The sequence below is a fragment of the Scomber japonicus genome, chromosome 3 (assembly GCF_027409825.1).
Source record: "Scomber japonicus isolate fScoJap1 chromosome 3, fScoJap1.pri, whole genome shotgun sequence".
In the NCBI taxonomy this organism is placed as follows: domain Eukaryota; kingdom Metazoa; phylum Chordata; class Actinopteri; order Scombriformes; family Scombridae; genus Scomber; species Scomber japonicus.
In genome coordinates, this window is record NC_070580.1 from 36,374,858 (window position 1) to 36,390,008 (window position 15,151).

The 15,151-nt window shown below is 41.8% G+C and overlaps 1 protein-coding gene across 1 annotated transcript in view; it reads right to left on the reverse strand.

Annotated features, from left to right (window-relative positions):
• The window catches only part of si:dkey-49n23.1 (semaphorin-3D), a 92,507-nt gene that overhangs the window by 14,205 nt on the left and 63,151 nt on the right, over positions 1-15,151 (reverse strand). Inside the window, exons 4-11 of the mRNA XM_053315644.1 lie at positions 14,692-14,820; positions 12,838-12,928; positions 7,789-7,917; positions 7,507-7,649; positions 6,622-6,736; positions 6,179-6,248; positions 4,928-5,072; positions 1-185 (exon numbers count right to left, since the gene is read on the reverse strand). The exon at positions 1-185 is cut by the window's left edge and continues 38 nt beyond it. Of these exons, the coding sequence (XP_053171619.1) occupies positions 1-185; positions 4,928-5,072; positions 6,179-6,248; positions 6,622-6,736; positions 7,507-7,649; positions 7,789-7,917; positions 12,838-12,928; positions 14,692-14,820 (1,007 nt within the window). The remainder of the gene's footprint in view (positions 186-4,927; positions 5,073-6,178; positions 6,249-6,621; positions 6,737-7,506; positions 7,650-7,788; positions 7,918-12,837; positions 12,929-14,691; positions 14,821-15,151) is intronic.

Sequence of the window (15,151 nt, forward strand, 5' to 3'; positions counted from 1 at the left end):
GCGTCCACTCTGTCCACTACGACCTTCTTGAACATGTAGGGTGAGTTGACCCGGGTTAAGATGGGTCGGCCCCCCAGAGGCAGGACGGGCTCCCACATCAGCTGGTGCTGCCTCATGAAGCTCACCACCTCGTCGGGGAAGTCCTTGGTGGACTTGTGGAGAGCGTCGTAAGTCTCACTGGGACACTGGAGGACAAGTCAGAGAGAAATATTAAGAGTAAGAAAAGGTGAATAAAGTAAAAAGAGAAATCACTGCTTAAAATCAGATTGTTAGAGTTAGAGTAAGACGGCCAAGTGGTTCAGTTTATCTGACAAGTAATGAGAACATAAAGTAGATACCAAACATATAATAAGACTATTGTCTCTGGCTTCACATGCTAACAGCTGAGCATACAATAAGTCTCTGGCTGCTAACACAGGGAGAATAAATCTGAGAATTCATTAAAAGGATTTATTCTCCACAGAAACGCTGTATGGTCAGGTGTTAGCATGAGACGCCAGAAAAATCATATTCCCATCACATAGTTTTGATTTAATCTTGTACATTTCTGCATAGTTTTACTCCTTTAGGTCATGAAGCAATTTGAGAAGAACGTCACTTTTTTTGTTGAATGCTTGCAACACACGAACAAGCTTTAACCTGAGAGTCATAAGTACAGTAAACATTTATTAGGTTTTTAGGGTCAGAAGCCAAAACCATTGTGAACAACTGCATTGTTTTGAGTAATTATAGACAATCAGTTTTATCCAAAGTAAGAAAAACTAACCTATGAATAACAGTTAATTGGTTTCTACAGTATGTGAGCTGGAGGTTTGTAATTTCTGTGTTTGGTTTTTCTTTTGTTTTCTTTTTGGAAACCAATTAAAACACACAATCACACATCTGTGCAGTGATGTTTCTCTGAGAAAACCCATACAGCCCGACAGTATTTATGATCATTTAGCATTTAACAAGTTGCAGCTAGTGTTGTTCTCATTGAGATAAATCTAATTACCAGGTATGAATCACCACAGTGTTAAAGTAACTAAACAGGTAAATTCACAAACTGGTATTTTCTGTTGATTTGTAAAAGCCAAAATATTCACTGAGTTATGCTGCTTTGGCCTTTTAGAGCCAAAATATTTCTTAATCTTTTTCACATTCCAGACACTGCACCCAAGAGCATTTTAATATATCCCCACTTACACATTTAAACACAGACAGACACACAACAGAATCTTTAGTGGGGATTTTCAGGAATATTGAAAAATGAGAATAAAAGAATGCAGAAGCAAAGAATGAACACATGACAGATAAAGGAGGAAAAGGAAGGGAGGAGAGGAAGGCTGGTGTGAAAAAATGATTTTCAGATTGTGTCAAAGCTCATGTTGATGTGAAGATAAAGTTGGATGGTTTCTCTTGAGATAAGAAGAACAATGTGGAGCAGGAGAGGTGATGAAGAGATGAAGAGATGAGGTGAAGATTGATGCACTCATCTGTATAAGATAAGATTTTATTAGTCCCACAGGGGAGAAATTTACAGCGTTACAGCAGCAAGGTGGAGAACATGGATAAGCAGAGCATTAAACTTTGGTCAGAATAACAGATTTAGAGAAATCAGCGTCATGGAAACCATCATTTTCTGAGCAGGTTACACATGTGTGTCTGCAGTGAGTCAGCGAGCAGAGGTTGTGACCAGCATCCCTTCCACTGTGTCATTTTACTGTTAATCATCCTGCCGACGTCTCCACCATCCACACACACACACACACAAGCACTGACGTGGATGACCTCGCCTGCAATCAACCACATTATACGAAACCACTCTATAGAGGTGTATTCCCCAACAGGGAGAATGAAATAACACCTGATACACGCACGCACGCACGCACGCACGCACGCACGCACGCACGCACGCACGCACGCACGCACGCACGCACGCACGCACGCACGCACGCACGCACGCACGCACGCACGCACGCACGCACGCACGCACGCACGCACGCACGCACGCACGCACGCACACACACACACACACACACACACACACACACACACACACACACACACACACACACACACACACACACACACACACACACACACACACACACACACACACACACACACACACACACACACACACACACACACACACACACACACACACTCGGCCTTCCTGACAAGTTGAAGCTTCCCAGAGGAGTTCACATGTGAGGTGCTAAATCAGCAGAGGTTAAAGCTCTCACTGCTTCATCAGCTTGTTTTCATTATCTGTGTGTTTGGAGTCTGATCTCACAGGAAATTCTTCGTTATTCTCACAAACATAAATATCAACCTGTCGTCACCATATCTACCAAGAGTTACGGAGCTTCGTATGAACTTTAATAGGTCACTTCTATTTGTCTTCTTACATTGAAACAAGTGAAACTCTAACTAGAACCTATCATTTGTTCCTTCCAACTTTGCAGAGAGTTTTACTTGCAAGTTTTAACATATCTGCCTTTAAAATCATCTGTTTCATGAAGTCTATTAGTCTACTCCACAGAAAAACTCCTCTAAATGTTTGCTCAGGTAAGTGAGAACATGTAAATATGTGTTGTGTATGATGTGGTTGAACTGAACCTGAACACACACAGTCTTTATTCACCAAACGTTTGCCTTTATGAGGGTGAGGAAGATATTTGTTGAATCAAGCGTAGTGTGATGGTGTGATGTCATTGGTCTGAACCTCGCTGTGAAAGAGTTAAAAATTTAAAAGTGAAATAATGAACCTGGAACACCAAAAAAACCAAAGCTGTACATTTGGTTTCAGAAGTCGTCAATCCGAAAAAAAGCAAGAATAGCATTTATATACAAATGCATGTAACCAATAAATATCTATGCATGCAATCATCAGGCTGAGCAATGAAACCCAGACATCCTTCTCCCCAGCTACGCTCATCAGCTCCTCCCAGGGGATCCGAGGTGTTCCCAGACCAGCACAGATATATAATCCCTGCAGTGTGTTTTGGGTCTGACCCCCGGTCTCCTCCCAGTTGGACGTGCCTGGAAAACCTTCAAAGGTCCCTGATCCTGGGATGACCTTCAAGCCAAACTAAAACTAGAAACCTTCGTCCCTTTGAATGATTTTAAATGTAGGATACGAGACGTTGTTACTTCTAGTTGCTGTTGATTTAATTGAAGAATAGAGATGAGCCTATTTTATTGATGCTTTTGTTATGATTTGTATTTCGCGCTTTATATTTTGTTATTCTGTTGTTGTTGTCCTGTTGCTTGTGTGATGCTGCTAACTGACCCCGTCTCGGCCAGGTTTCGCTTGCAAAAGAGGTTTTAATCTATAGTGAGGGCTCTTAGAGCTCTTAGTTTATGCTGCTATAGGCTTAGACTGTCGGGGGACTCCCATGATGCACTGAGCTCCTCTCTCCTCCTCCCTCTCTCTCTCTATCCATCCATCTATATCCATTAACATTCATGTTCTATTAATGCATTCAATAACCTAAACTTCTTCCCCGGAGTTGTCTGTGCTTTCTGGTCTCACAGGTAATCTGGGCGTGTAGACGTCTGGATGACAGATTCCAGTCCCGGAGCTTCAATGTGCTTCTTTCTCCTCTCCTTCCTCTCTCTCCTCTTCATCCTCTTTCTCCTCTCCTTCCTCTCTCTCCTCTCCTTCCTCTCTCCTCTCCTTCCTCTCTCTCCTCTCCTTCCTCTCTCTCCTCTCTCTCCTCTCCTTCCTCTCCTTCCTCTCCTTCCCCTCTCTCTCCTCTCCTTCCTCTCTCTCCTCTCTCTCCTCTCCTTCCTCTCTCTCCTCTCAACCCCACCCGGTCCAGGCAGATGTTCTCCCACTCTGAGTCTGGTTCTGAGGGTACTTCCTGTTAAAAGGGAGTTTTTTCTCTCCACTGTTGCTCATGTGGGAATGTTGGGTCTCTTTAAAGTTAAAACCTGAAGAGTTCGGTTTAGAACCTGCTCTATGTGTCAAGTGCCTTGAGATAACTCTGTTGTGATTTGGCGCTATACAAATAAAGATTGATTGATTGATTGATTGATCTCAATGTGACTTCCTGGTTAAATAAATAAAATAAAAGGGAGGAGTCCAGCAGGCATCCTGAACAGGTCCTCTCTCCGGAGGAAACTCATTTTGGCTGCTTGTATCTGTGATCTCATTCTTTCAGTCACCACCGAAACCTCATGACCATCAGTGAGGGTTGGAGCAAAGACCGGCTGGTGAGTGAGAGCTTCACTTTCAGGCTCAACCAGAACGGCCCGGTAAAACACCTTCAACACTGCTGACGCTGCACCGATCAGTCCGTCTCACCCTCACTGTGAATAAAACCCTGAGATACTGAAACTCCTACTGAATACATATCTCATTAACCTTGATGAAGACCTGATACTTGTACTTTACTTCTTTAATAAATAATGTTAAGATGATACAGTATGTATTCCTGTCTTTAATAGAAAATTCTTCTTTGAGTGATCTTTGACTTCACTTCTATCATCTTATTATGAGAAATATCTGTAATTTTAAAATGGTGAAACAATCTTTTTTTTTTCAAACCTGAAATTGAAGAGGAAGTGCACAGATATGTTTCAGCCCTGAGTTTTGTCTGTAGGCTGTTTTCATTTTATGTTTTATGTAAAGCACTTTGAATAGCCTTGTTGTTGAAATGTATTACACAGGTACATTTGCCTTTTCCTGATAGGACAACATGTTCAGTATTTTGCCACAGAGGTGAAATCCAGGACAAAAAAAGAGTCTGCAAATCTCTTTCAGCTGCTCTAAAACTTTAAATATTTAGATTTTAATCAACTCAGAGCTTCTCCCTGCTGGGTTTTTTTGTTAATAAATTTATTAGTGTTTGTTGGATGTGATATTAAGTTTTGTGGCTTTCATAGGACACAGACCAGAGATTGTGGTTGAGATAACACTGTGTCTCTGTGTACTTACAGTTCCAGGTCTTGGGTAGGGGATGCGGCCTTTGTACTCCACCCAGCGATAGTCGGGTCCTTCTTTATGGGCAAACGGCCCGTTAAAAGCAGCACGGATGGACGCCATGGAGTACACGCACACCGCTGAACCACGAAATATGGAGCTGTGGGAGGAAGAGGAGTTGTTGGTGTTGGCTGTGGTGGAAAGGTGAAGCTCAGAGGAAGAGGCTGGGCTGAGCAGGCAAATTAAAAGCAGAGGTTGGAAGTTTTTTTTATTTTTTTATACATCAGGGTTACAATAACACAACCAGCTGGGCCTCTTAACCTTTGACCCCCACGCCCACCCACACCACGAGCACGAGCCATCCAGGCTGCGAGTGTGCGTCTGCTGTCCTCCTCTCACCCTGACAGGCTTTCCTTCTATTGTTACAACAAGTTTGACACTAAAAATGAAAGTAGAAATGTGTCCATCAGCTGGCCTGAAGCAAATAAACATCCTCTCTGTAAGTGAATTTATAACCTCACAAGAGACAAGACTAATAAAGAGTACAAGAGTCTATAAACAGAGAAGTCTCGTCCTCAATATCAATATTTCTGGTAATTTAAGAGATCATAATCCCACAAAGAAGAGTGTAGTGAGTCCTGTACTTTAGCTACTACTGCTTGCTTTTCATAATATTTCAGTTTTTCTAATACTTCATAAATACTGCTTTTATTTTCTTACTAATGTCCATTTTCTGTGTTGTCCATCACTTCCATTAAACTTTAAACATATAAAACAAATACAGCCCAACAATGTACTCTCAGCTGATTAGGAACATCTGTGCAATCTAAATCAATCCAACACAACAGCCCCCCCCCCCCTCATGTATGTTAATGGAGTGGACAAAATAATAGGAACACTGATGAATATAATGCATCCCAATAAACCACCATCACCCACTATGAGCTCAATAATAAACATAAAGTAGAATTATCACCTCATCTTGTTTTTATTGGGTTTCATTTTTTAAATATGTTTCACTTTTATCTCTTCTCATTAGTTTTAATGTATTTTAAACCCATGCTGTTGATTTTAACTTGCTGTACATGTTTTCTCTTGTTTTATTGCATCAAATATAAAGAACCATGAACTGCATTTTATGTATAAAAGGGACTATATGAATAAAGTTTAAATAAATAAACTGTTCTCATGTGTCTCTGCTTAACTAATGAATTTATTTCCATAATGTATAAACTCCAATGATAGTGTGTCTGAATGTTTTCTTACCTGGAGGTGCTGAAGACACCGTAGATTGTCGGGTTTTGAAGGTCTTTGGTCTCCAGAACAAAGATGTCCTCTAGAAAAACACAAACATGTATCATCATCAACCATTTAAATATTCATCTTTATTATCACTGATTCATCATTAAATGTGCTTTTTCTCAGATTAAAGAATGAACAATGGTTGTAAACTTGTGAAATGTGATCTTAAAGCAATTTGACAACTATTCATTTCTTCATTTCTTAAACATGGGAGGAGAAGAAAGAGGAAGGAAAGGAGGGAACAGCTCTAGCTTGTCAAACAGTGTCCTCTCGTCAAAGTTAAAGGAAAAGACGATGAAGTGAGCGAGCAGGAGGGAGGACAGCAGACACATCGTTTCACAGATAAAGAGGGTGGTGAAGTGTCAGAGGGAGAGGAAGGAAAAGGAGGAGAAGAGATCGAGTGTTACCCAGCTCATCGAACTGCGTGTCGACTCCAGACGGACCGGGGACAGAACACACCAGACGGGCTTTAAGGAAGGTGGTCCAACGGTTGATCAGACTCCTCTTTCCTCCTACGTCATTCTGGATGGAGAGAGAGAGAGAGAGAGAGAGAGAGAGAGAGAGAGAGAACAAGGAGAGAGAGAGAGAGAGAGGAGAGAAGAGAGAGAGAGAGAGAGAGAGAGAAAGAGAGAGAGAGAGACAGAGAGAGAGAGAGAGAGAGAGAGAGAGACGAAAAATGAAAGATATGATATGCAGAGGTGGAGAATAATGAGAAAAGACAGATCAGCCTTTAAACATTAGGATCATTTCAAGTGCTCAGCTCTAAAGTACTTTATTTATAAATTATACTTTCAATTATACACAATGAAACTCTTTATTCAGGTTTATAACATTCAAAAAGCACAAAGACTCATTTAAATTCTCTTTTTTAGTGTTTCCTCTGTTTGTTTTTGCTTTTATATTTTTATGTTTTTTTCTTGCTTCTGTCTCATTGATTTGATCTTTTTATTGCTTTTGGGTTTTTATGTTTGCATGTTTTTATGGTGTTTCCAAGGTCTTTTATTTCTGTGAAAGGTGCTACAGTATACTAAATACATGTATCATTCACATAATAATAAAAATAATATCATCTGTAATAATCATCTGTTCTGCTTTGATAATATAGATTCTTGATCTGTTACAGCAGTCTGCACTATATTTTTAATGCTAAAGCTACTTGGGGGGGGCTTCTGTACTTTTAACCCTGGTCTTAATTGTTTTGGACACATTCAACTCATTTCTCTCTACTAACTAAATATCTAGAACTAGTATAGACCATCTCATTTCATGTCCGCCTGCCTGTGTGTCTCTACCTTGCAGACTCGAGCCACCCGGCTGTACACCCTCTTGTCCCACTGCCCGGCCTCCACCGCTCGCTCCTTGAAGAAGAAGTAGACCTTGTCGTCGTCTGGACTGTGAGTGTCTGGGATGGAGAAGGAGCCCACGAACTCCGGCTCTGTGAGGGAGACGGGAGACATGATGTGAGCTTTGATGCCTCCGCGGTAATAAACTGATCATTTGAGGAGAGAAGAGGAACAGAAGAGACAGGAAGACACAGATAGCTGCCTGGTGATGGACAGCAGGTAGCTTCTCACCGTTGAGCCAGTTGTGGTCGTAGGCTTCAGTGCGGATGTAATGTTGACTGTTTCCATGAACTGATGTACGGAAGATTGCAGCGTTGGCTCCCATAAAATCTACTGAGGTGCCAGCATAGAGTTCACCATCTATGAAGGGAGGGAGAAACATTACATTCTACCTTTACATACAGAAAAGTAGCTCCTTATCAGGGTTATTATAGTTAACGAAAACTAAGACTAGCAATGAAAAAATAATTTAGTAAACTGAAATTAAAATAAAAACTACAATTAAAAAAAAAAGAAAGAAAACTAAATAAAAACTACAATGAACAATGTAAAACTAACTAAAACTAAACTGAATTGCAGATAAATTCAGTTTCCATGACGTTTCGTTTTCTCCCTCGATGACTTCCTGTCCTGCAGCAGCCGCTATGCTGCCATACCTAACCCCTCCAGAGGGGGCAGTATAGCGGCTTCCTGTCCTGCAGCAGCCGCTATGCTTTGTGGTTAAAGAATGAAATTAAAAAGGACTTGATGATAAAACATATTTAGTGTCACTTATTCTTTCATCCTTTTCAGCTTCTACAAGTCAAGACTTTCTCTTAATACCTGAAAAACTAAAACTAAATAAAAACTAAACTAAAACTACTAAATCACTTGTTGAACTCACTAAAACTAAACTGAAATAAAAAAGCAAACTGAAAAACTGAATAAAAATAAAAACTAAAGAAAATGTCCAAACTATAATAACCTTGCTCCACACATATTAAAACAATTAAACATTAAACAATCATGAGTTAAATAGGGTTGGGTATCATTACTCAATACATTTAAATCATTGATACCAAGAAGTCTCAAAACGTCTCCCGTCAATCGATACCTGCAATCGAACCTTTTTGCACCCAGAGCTACAGTATACGATATGACTGTTTGTACGGACTAGCTCACAACCAATCAATACAAGCGTTCTTTGATTTAATGTGACATGTGATTGGCCGACTTCCACAGCAGCTACGACCCGTCCGTGGTGGTGAAGTCACGATTTAATGCTTCTACTCACATGATGGGTATCAAATGAAGCCCTCAGTTAGTATCAATATCACTTTAACCCTCCTGTTATGCTCCCGGGTCAAATTGACCCATCTGTTTTGACTCTTCCTTTCTTCCTCCTTTCCCTCCTTTCCTTCCTTCTCTCCTTCCCTCCTTTCCTTCCTTCCTCCTTTCCTTCCTCCCTCCTTTCCTTCCTTCCTCCCTTCTTTCCTTCCTTCCTCCCTCCTTTCCTTCCTCCCTCCTTTCCTTCCTTCCTCCCTTCTTTCCTTCCTTCCTCCCTCCTTTCCTTCCTTCCTCCTTTCCTTCCTTTCTTCCTCCCTTCTTCCTTCCTTTCTTCCTCCTTTCCTTCCTTCCTTCCTCCCTCCTTTCCTTCCTTCCTCCTTTCCTTCCTTTCTTCCTCCCTTCTTCCTTCCTTTCTTCCTCCTTTCCTTCCTTCCTTCCTCCCTTCTTCCTTCCTTTCTTCCTCCTTTCCTTCCCTCCTTCCTCCTTTCCTCCCTTTTTCCTTCTTCTTTCCTTCCTTCCTTCCTTTCCTTCCTTCCTCCCTCCTTTCCTTCCTTCCTCCCTCCTTTACTTCCTTCCTTCCTCCCTTCTTCCTTCCTTTCTTTCTCCTTTCCTTCCCTCCTTCCTTCCTCCCTTCCTCCTTTCCTCCCTTTTTCCTTCTTCTTTCCTTCCTTCCTTCCTTTCCTTCCTTCCTCCTTCCTTTCCTTCCTTCCTCCCTCCTTTCCTTCCTTCTTCCTACCTTCCTTCCTTCCTACTCGAGCACAACAGGAGGGTTAAGAGTACTTGGGTTGTTCCTGGTGATGTGTTTTTTAAATGATACCCAACCCTAACATTAAATAAACAATAACTTCTTCCATATGCTGTTTATTTCCCCACTGAGAGCGATGCTGGTCCGGTGGTTCGTTCCTCCCACTCCTCTGGGTTCCTAGCTGATCTGGTCTTGGGTCTCGGCCTCCGTGAAATTATACATATTTACAAGCTGATGCAACAAAGTGCATGATGTAAACCTGACACACGTTAGAGCTGATTTAGCAAATAATAACACTAAAATATCAGATTCTTTTTAAAAATGAGATTAGAAGATATATTTGTCATCGCTCTCGTTCAGAAAACGTCCCTGAAAACTACGTAAAGATTCACTTTACTGATTAAAATGATGCTTTAAAGCAGGGGGGGGTCAAACATGCGGCCCGTGGGCCAGAAACGGCCCGCTGAGGTATCCAATCTGGCCCACTTTCCTTCCATCTGTCCGTCCTTCCTTCCTTCCTTCCTTCCTTCCTTCCTCCCTTCCATCTGTCCTTCCTTCCTTCCTTCTGTCCTTCCTCCCTTTTTTTCTTTCTTTTTTCCTTCCTTCCATCTGTCCTTCCTTCCTTCCTTCTGTCCGTCCTTCCTTCCTTCCTTCCATCTGTCCTTCTTCCCTTTCTTTCTGTCTTTCTTTCTTTCTTTTTTCCTTATTTCCTTCCTTCCATCTTTCCTTCCTGTCTTGTTTTCCTTCCTTCCATCTGTCCTTCCTTCCGTCCGTCCTTCCTTCCTTCCTTCCTTCTTCTTCCTTCCTTCCTTCCTTCCTTCTGTCCTTCCATCCGTGCTTCTTCCCTTTCTTTCTTTCTTTTTTCCTTATTTCCTTCCTTCCATCTTTCTTTCCTGTCTTGTTTTCCTTCCTTCCTCCCTTCCTTCCTTCCTTCCTTCCTTCCTTCCTAATGGACCGGCCCACATGAGATCAAACTGGGTTACAGACATTATACTGGCTGCTGTTGGAGCTTCATATATAATCAACTATTCATTTACAGTTAAATGTAAATAATTGTTTCATTTCTGCTTCTAATACGTTGAACCAAACAGTTCGACCTCGTTCTTCGTCCTGTAATTTAAAGTCTGACTCTGACTTCTGAAACTAAAGCGTAAACATTTTTGTTGAATAACATTATTGAATCTGAAATGACTTCCCACAACACAGAACACAGTCCGACTCAAAGCATCTAAACATGTGTAATTACAGCACATGTGTTCTCTGATGATTAACAAACAGCTTTATGAAATTATAACTTTGAGTCTGAGATAACAAGAGCGGGAAAAGGCCGTAAACATCATAAAAAGTGTAATTACATGATGTCATATTTACCACATAAACAGATTGGAGGCTGTTTGGTTGGATGGATTATCAGTTTTATGAAGGTCTGAGGTTTGAACTCAACTGAGCTTACAGGAAAGTGTCCAAATATCTACTTTGATAAAAAGCTTAACATGAAGGATCCACATGTTTAAAATACTTCCTGTCATTTGTTTTACTTTCTGACAAGAGATGCTCTAAGCAGGGGGTCAAACATGCGGCCTGTGGACCAGATCGGCCCGCCGAGGAGTCCAATCTGGCCCACTTTCCTTCCTGTCTTCTTTTCCTTCCATCTTTCCATCCACTCTTTCTTCCTTCCATCTGTCCTTCCTTCCTTCCATCTTTCCTTACTGTCTTCTCTCCTCTTCCTTCCATCTTTTCATCCTGTCTTCTCTTCTTTCCATCTGTCTTTCACTTCTTCCTTCCTTCCTTCCTTCAATCTTTCCTTCCTTCCTTTCTTTCATCTTTCCTTACTGTCTTCTCTCCTCTTCCTTCCATCCTTGCATCTTTCCTCCTTCCTCCCTTCCTTGGATCATCCCTTTCATCTTTTTATCCTGTCTTCTCTTCCTTCCTTCCTTCCTCCCTTCCTTCCTTACTTCCTTACTTTCTTTCTTCCTTCTTCCTTCCTTCCTTCCATCCTTCCTTCCATGTTTTTAATGTACCGGCCCATATAAGATCAAATTGGGCTGTATGTGGCCCTTGATTGAAGATGAGTTTGACACCTCTGCTTTACAGTTTAATTTCAAAATAAGATACAGAGTATTAGACGAACAGGTCATCAAGGACTCATTGATAAGTTTAAAGTAGACTTTACAGTCGTACCAGGGTTCCTCTTCATGACCGAGCCTCACTTCCTGTCATTTATTTTACTTTCTGACAAGAGATGCTCTACAGTTTAATTTCAAAATAAGATGCAGAGTATTAGACAAACAGGTAATCGAGGACTCATTGATAAGTTTAATCTTCATGACCGAGCTTCACGTCTGTCTACTAACAGCTGAGGGAAATAAACCCCTCAGATAGGAACATGATGTGTGTCCCTCTCTAACATGATGTTTCTAAAAGTTTCATTTCCTTGTCAGAAGTTCTTAAAACAACATTTCCTTCTTTATAACACAGATTTAAGTCGTTGTCTAGACTGGACTCCTAAATCCTTAAACAGGCAACACATGTGCAGCATGTTGTTTCAAACCACCTCGTGTTTTACGACTGTCTTAACAAACAGAAGAATCATTTCTATGGAACTCTTTCACCTCAAACCTCCAAATATCTGTTTAACAAATGTCACTTGATATTTATCAGTCGGTTATTTGAATATAAAACTGACATTACTCCCAAAACACTTCTTAAAAAATTGCCACAATTTGCAGCTCTCTAGATAGTTTGGACTCCTGTAGTCTTTTTCTGTGGGCTGATGCCACGTTTGTCATACAGTAAATATCTCATTTTGCAGTCAAATAAAAAAACTTTATTGCCTCTAGAGGCATCTAAATAATTGCAACTACAACCCAAATACTCTTTCTATAGCTGTCAACACACAACCCAAAGATTTTTAATAAACGGATTTTTATGGGTGACCAGATCTAAATGTAGTTGATGTGTTTTATGTCCTGAATGTCATACGGGCAACAGCTGACGTCAGGAAGTGAAATAACTCAAGCAGACCACACACGCCACAGCTGAACGGACGATCTGCTGCGAGGAACGACACAGAGCCGGGATTGTGAGCTGCAGAGCATTACTGTCACCAGAATATGAATATGGCTGTTAGAGAATGACAGAAAATGATTTAATATATCCACTCTCTGGCCTTTCTTCGTGTGTGTGTGTGTGTGTGTGTGTGTGTGTGTGTGTGTGTGTGTGTGGGTGGACATGCGATACATTATATGTGTGCACCAGATGAGACCCACCAGTAAGTCGAGCAGTGAACGGCTCTTTGGGACTGAAGGGACATTTTCCTCTTCCAGACTCGACTACGTGAGACAACATGAACAACGGCTCCTGCAGAGAGAGAGAGAGAGAGAGAGAGAGAGAGAGAGAGAGAGAGAGACAGAGAGAGAGAGAGAGAGAGAGAGAGAGAGAGAGAGAGAGAGAGAGAGAGACAGAGAGAGAGAGAGAGAGAGAGAGAGAGAGACAGAGAGAGAGGGAGAGAGAGAGAAGGAGAGAGGGAGAGAGAGAGAGCAAGAGAGAGAGAGAGAGAGAGAGAGAGAGAGAGAGAGAGAGAGAGAGAGAGAGAGAGAGAGAGAGAGACAGAGAGAGAGAGAGAGAGAGAGAGACAGAGACAGAGACAGAGAGAGAGAGAGAGAGAGAGAGAGAGAGAGAGAGAGAGAGAGACCACACACAAACACACAGTGACCCGTAAACATGAGACAAAGAGGAAGCTGAATCTCTGCCCTCTGTGTGATGGAATGTTCTTCATGTATGATAATTGATTGTCAGGGTGAAAGCTGTAAAGTGAGAGGGGCTGACATCAAAAAATGACATTTATCATCGGTGCTTTAAATGTCTGAATGTATTTCTGCCGTAAACTCCACTGCAGCTTCAGCGTTTTGTCATATTGTCTATATTTGGGCAGTTATCCACAGGAATGAGAAAAATAGCAGATGTGTCCTTTAAAATCTTACAAAATAAGAGTAGAAAATGTTTCTTTTCAGCTTTGCAGACCTTTGGAGGCTGCATTTATCTCCAGTATAAAGCACATTTAGAAGTGCTGAACAATCAAAAACATAAAAGCAACGTCACCAAAGAACGAAGACTAGCGTAGAAGACAAAAGACGACTTTCATTCTGAGTTAAAAGCCAAAGATTAACCCTTTATAGGACACTCATTGAAAGGAAGGAAGGGAGGGAGGATGGAAGGAAGGAAGGAAGGATGGAAGGAAGGAAGGAGGGAGGAAAGAAGGAAGGAAGGTAGGGGGGAGGAAAGAAAGAGAGGAGGGTGGGAGGAAGGGAAGAAAGAAGGAAAGAAGGAAGGAAGAAGAAAGGGGGATGGAGAAGGAAGGAAGGGAGGAGAGAAGGAGGGAGGAAGAACAGATGGAAGTAAGGAAAGGAAGGAAGGAAGGAAGGAAAGAAGGAAGGGAGGAGAGAAGGAGGGAGGGAGGAAGGACAGATGGAAGGAAGGAAAGGAAGGAAGGACAGAGGAAATAAGGAACGAGGGAGGGAGAAAGGAAAAGAGGAAGGAAAGAAAGAAGGCAGGGAGGAAGGAAAGGAAGGAAGGAAGAGAGGAAATAAGGAACGAGGGAGGGAGAAAGGAAAAGAGGAAGGAAAGAAAGAAGGCAGGGAGGAAGGAAAGGAAGGAAGGAAGAGAGGAAATAAGGAACGAGGGAGGGAGAAAGGAAAAGAGGAAGGAAAGAAAGAAGGCAGGGAGGAAGGAAAGGAAGGCAGGGAGGAAGGAAAGAAGGAAGGAAGGAAGGAAGGAAGGAAGGAAGGATATTTTGGGATATTTACAGAAGTTACCAAATATAATTATTTGCCCAATAAGGGTTAAACCCGACAGGCTCCAGTGAAGAGGTCCTGCTCCCTCTGTAGATATAAAGGACTCATTCTAATGTAATGAAAACACAATGACTCATATTTTCAGGTCATTAAACACCAATTAAAACATAATGATATTGTTTTAAAAGGGAACATTCTCACATGTGTCAGCACGTTTACATACTTTACACTTTATCATCCAGCTCGTTCTTGTTTTTACTGTATCTGTTCTTATCGTGAATGCATTTCGCCTTGAAGCGTGACTGAATGAACCGGTGTGAATGAATGAACGTCTGTACCTCGGTGTTGTGTCCCTAGCTGCAGGTAGGTGCACTGAGGATGGTAGGCGCCAGTGCCACAAGCATAAACATGAGTCTTATTGAAAGGTTGCAGCAGCCGCACGAAGTTAGCACAGTCAGTCTGAAACAGAAAAGCAAAGTCCACATATATTAATATTTGATTTTAACCCTTAAACACACCTTACTAGTTATGTCATTTGCACCTCAAGTAAGGAAGGAATGAAGGAAAGAAGGAAGGAAGGGAAGGACGGAAGAAGGAACGGAAAGGAGGAAGGACGGAGAAGGGAGGAGAAGGAAGGAAGGAAGGAGGGAGGAAGGAAGGAGGTGGGAGGAAGGAGGGAAGAAGGAGGAAAGGAGGAAGGACGGAAAGGAAGGGAGGAAGAAGGAAGGAAGAAGGAGGGGGAAGGAAGGAAGGTGGGAGGAAGGAGGGGAAGAAGGAAGGAAGGAGGGAG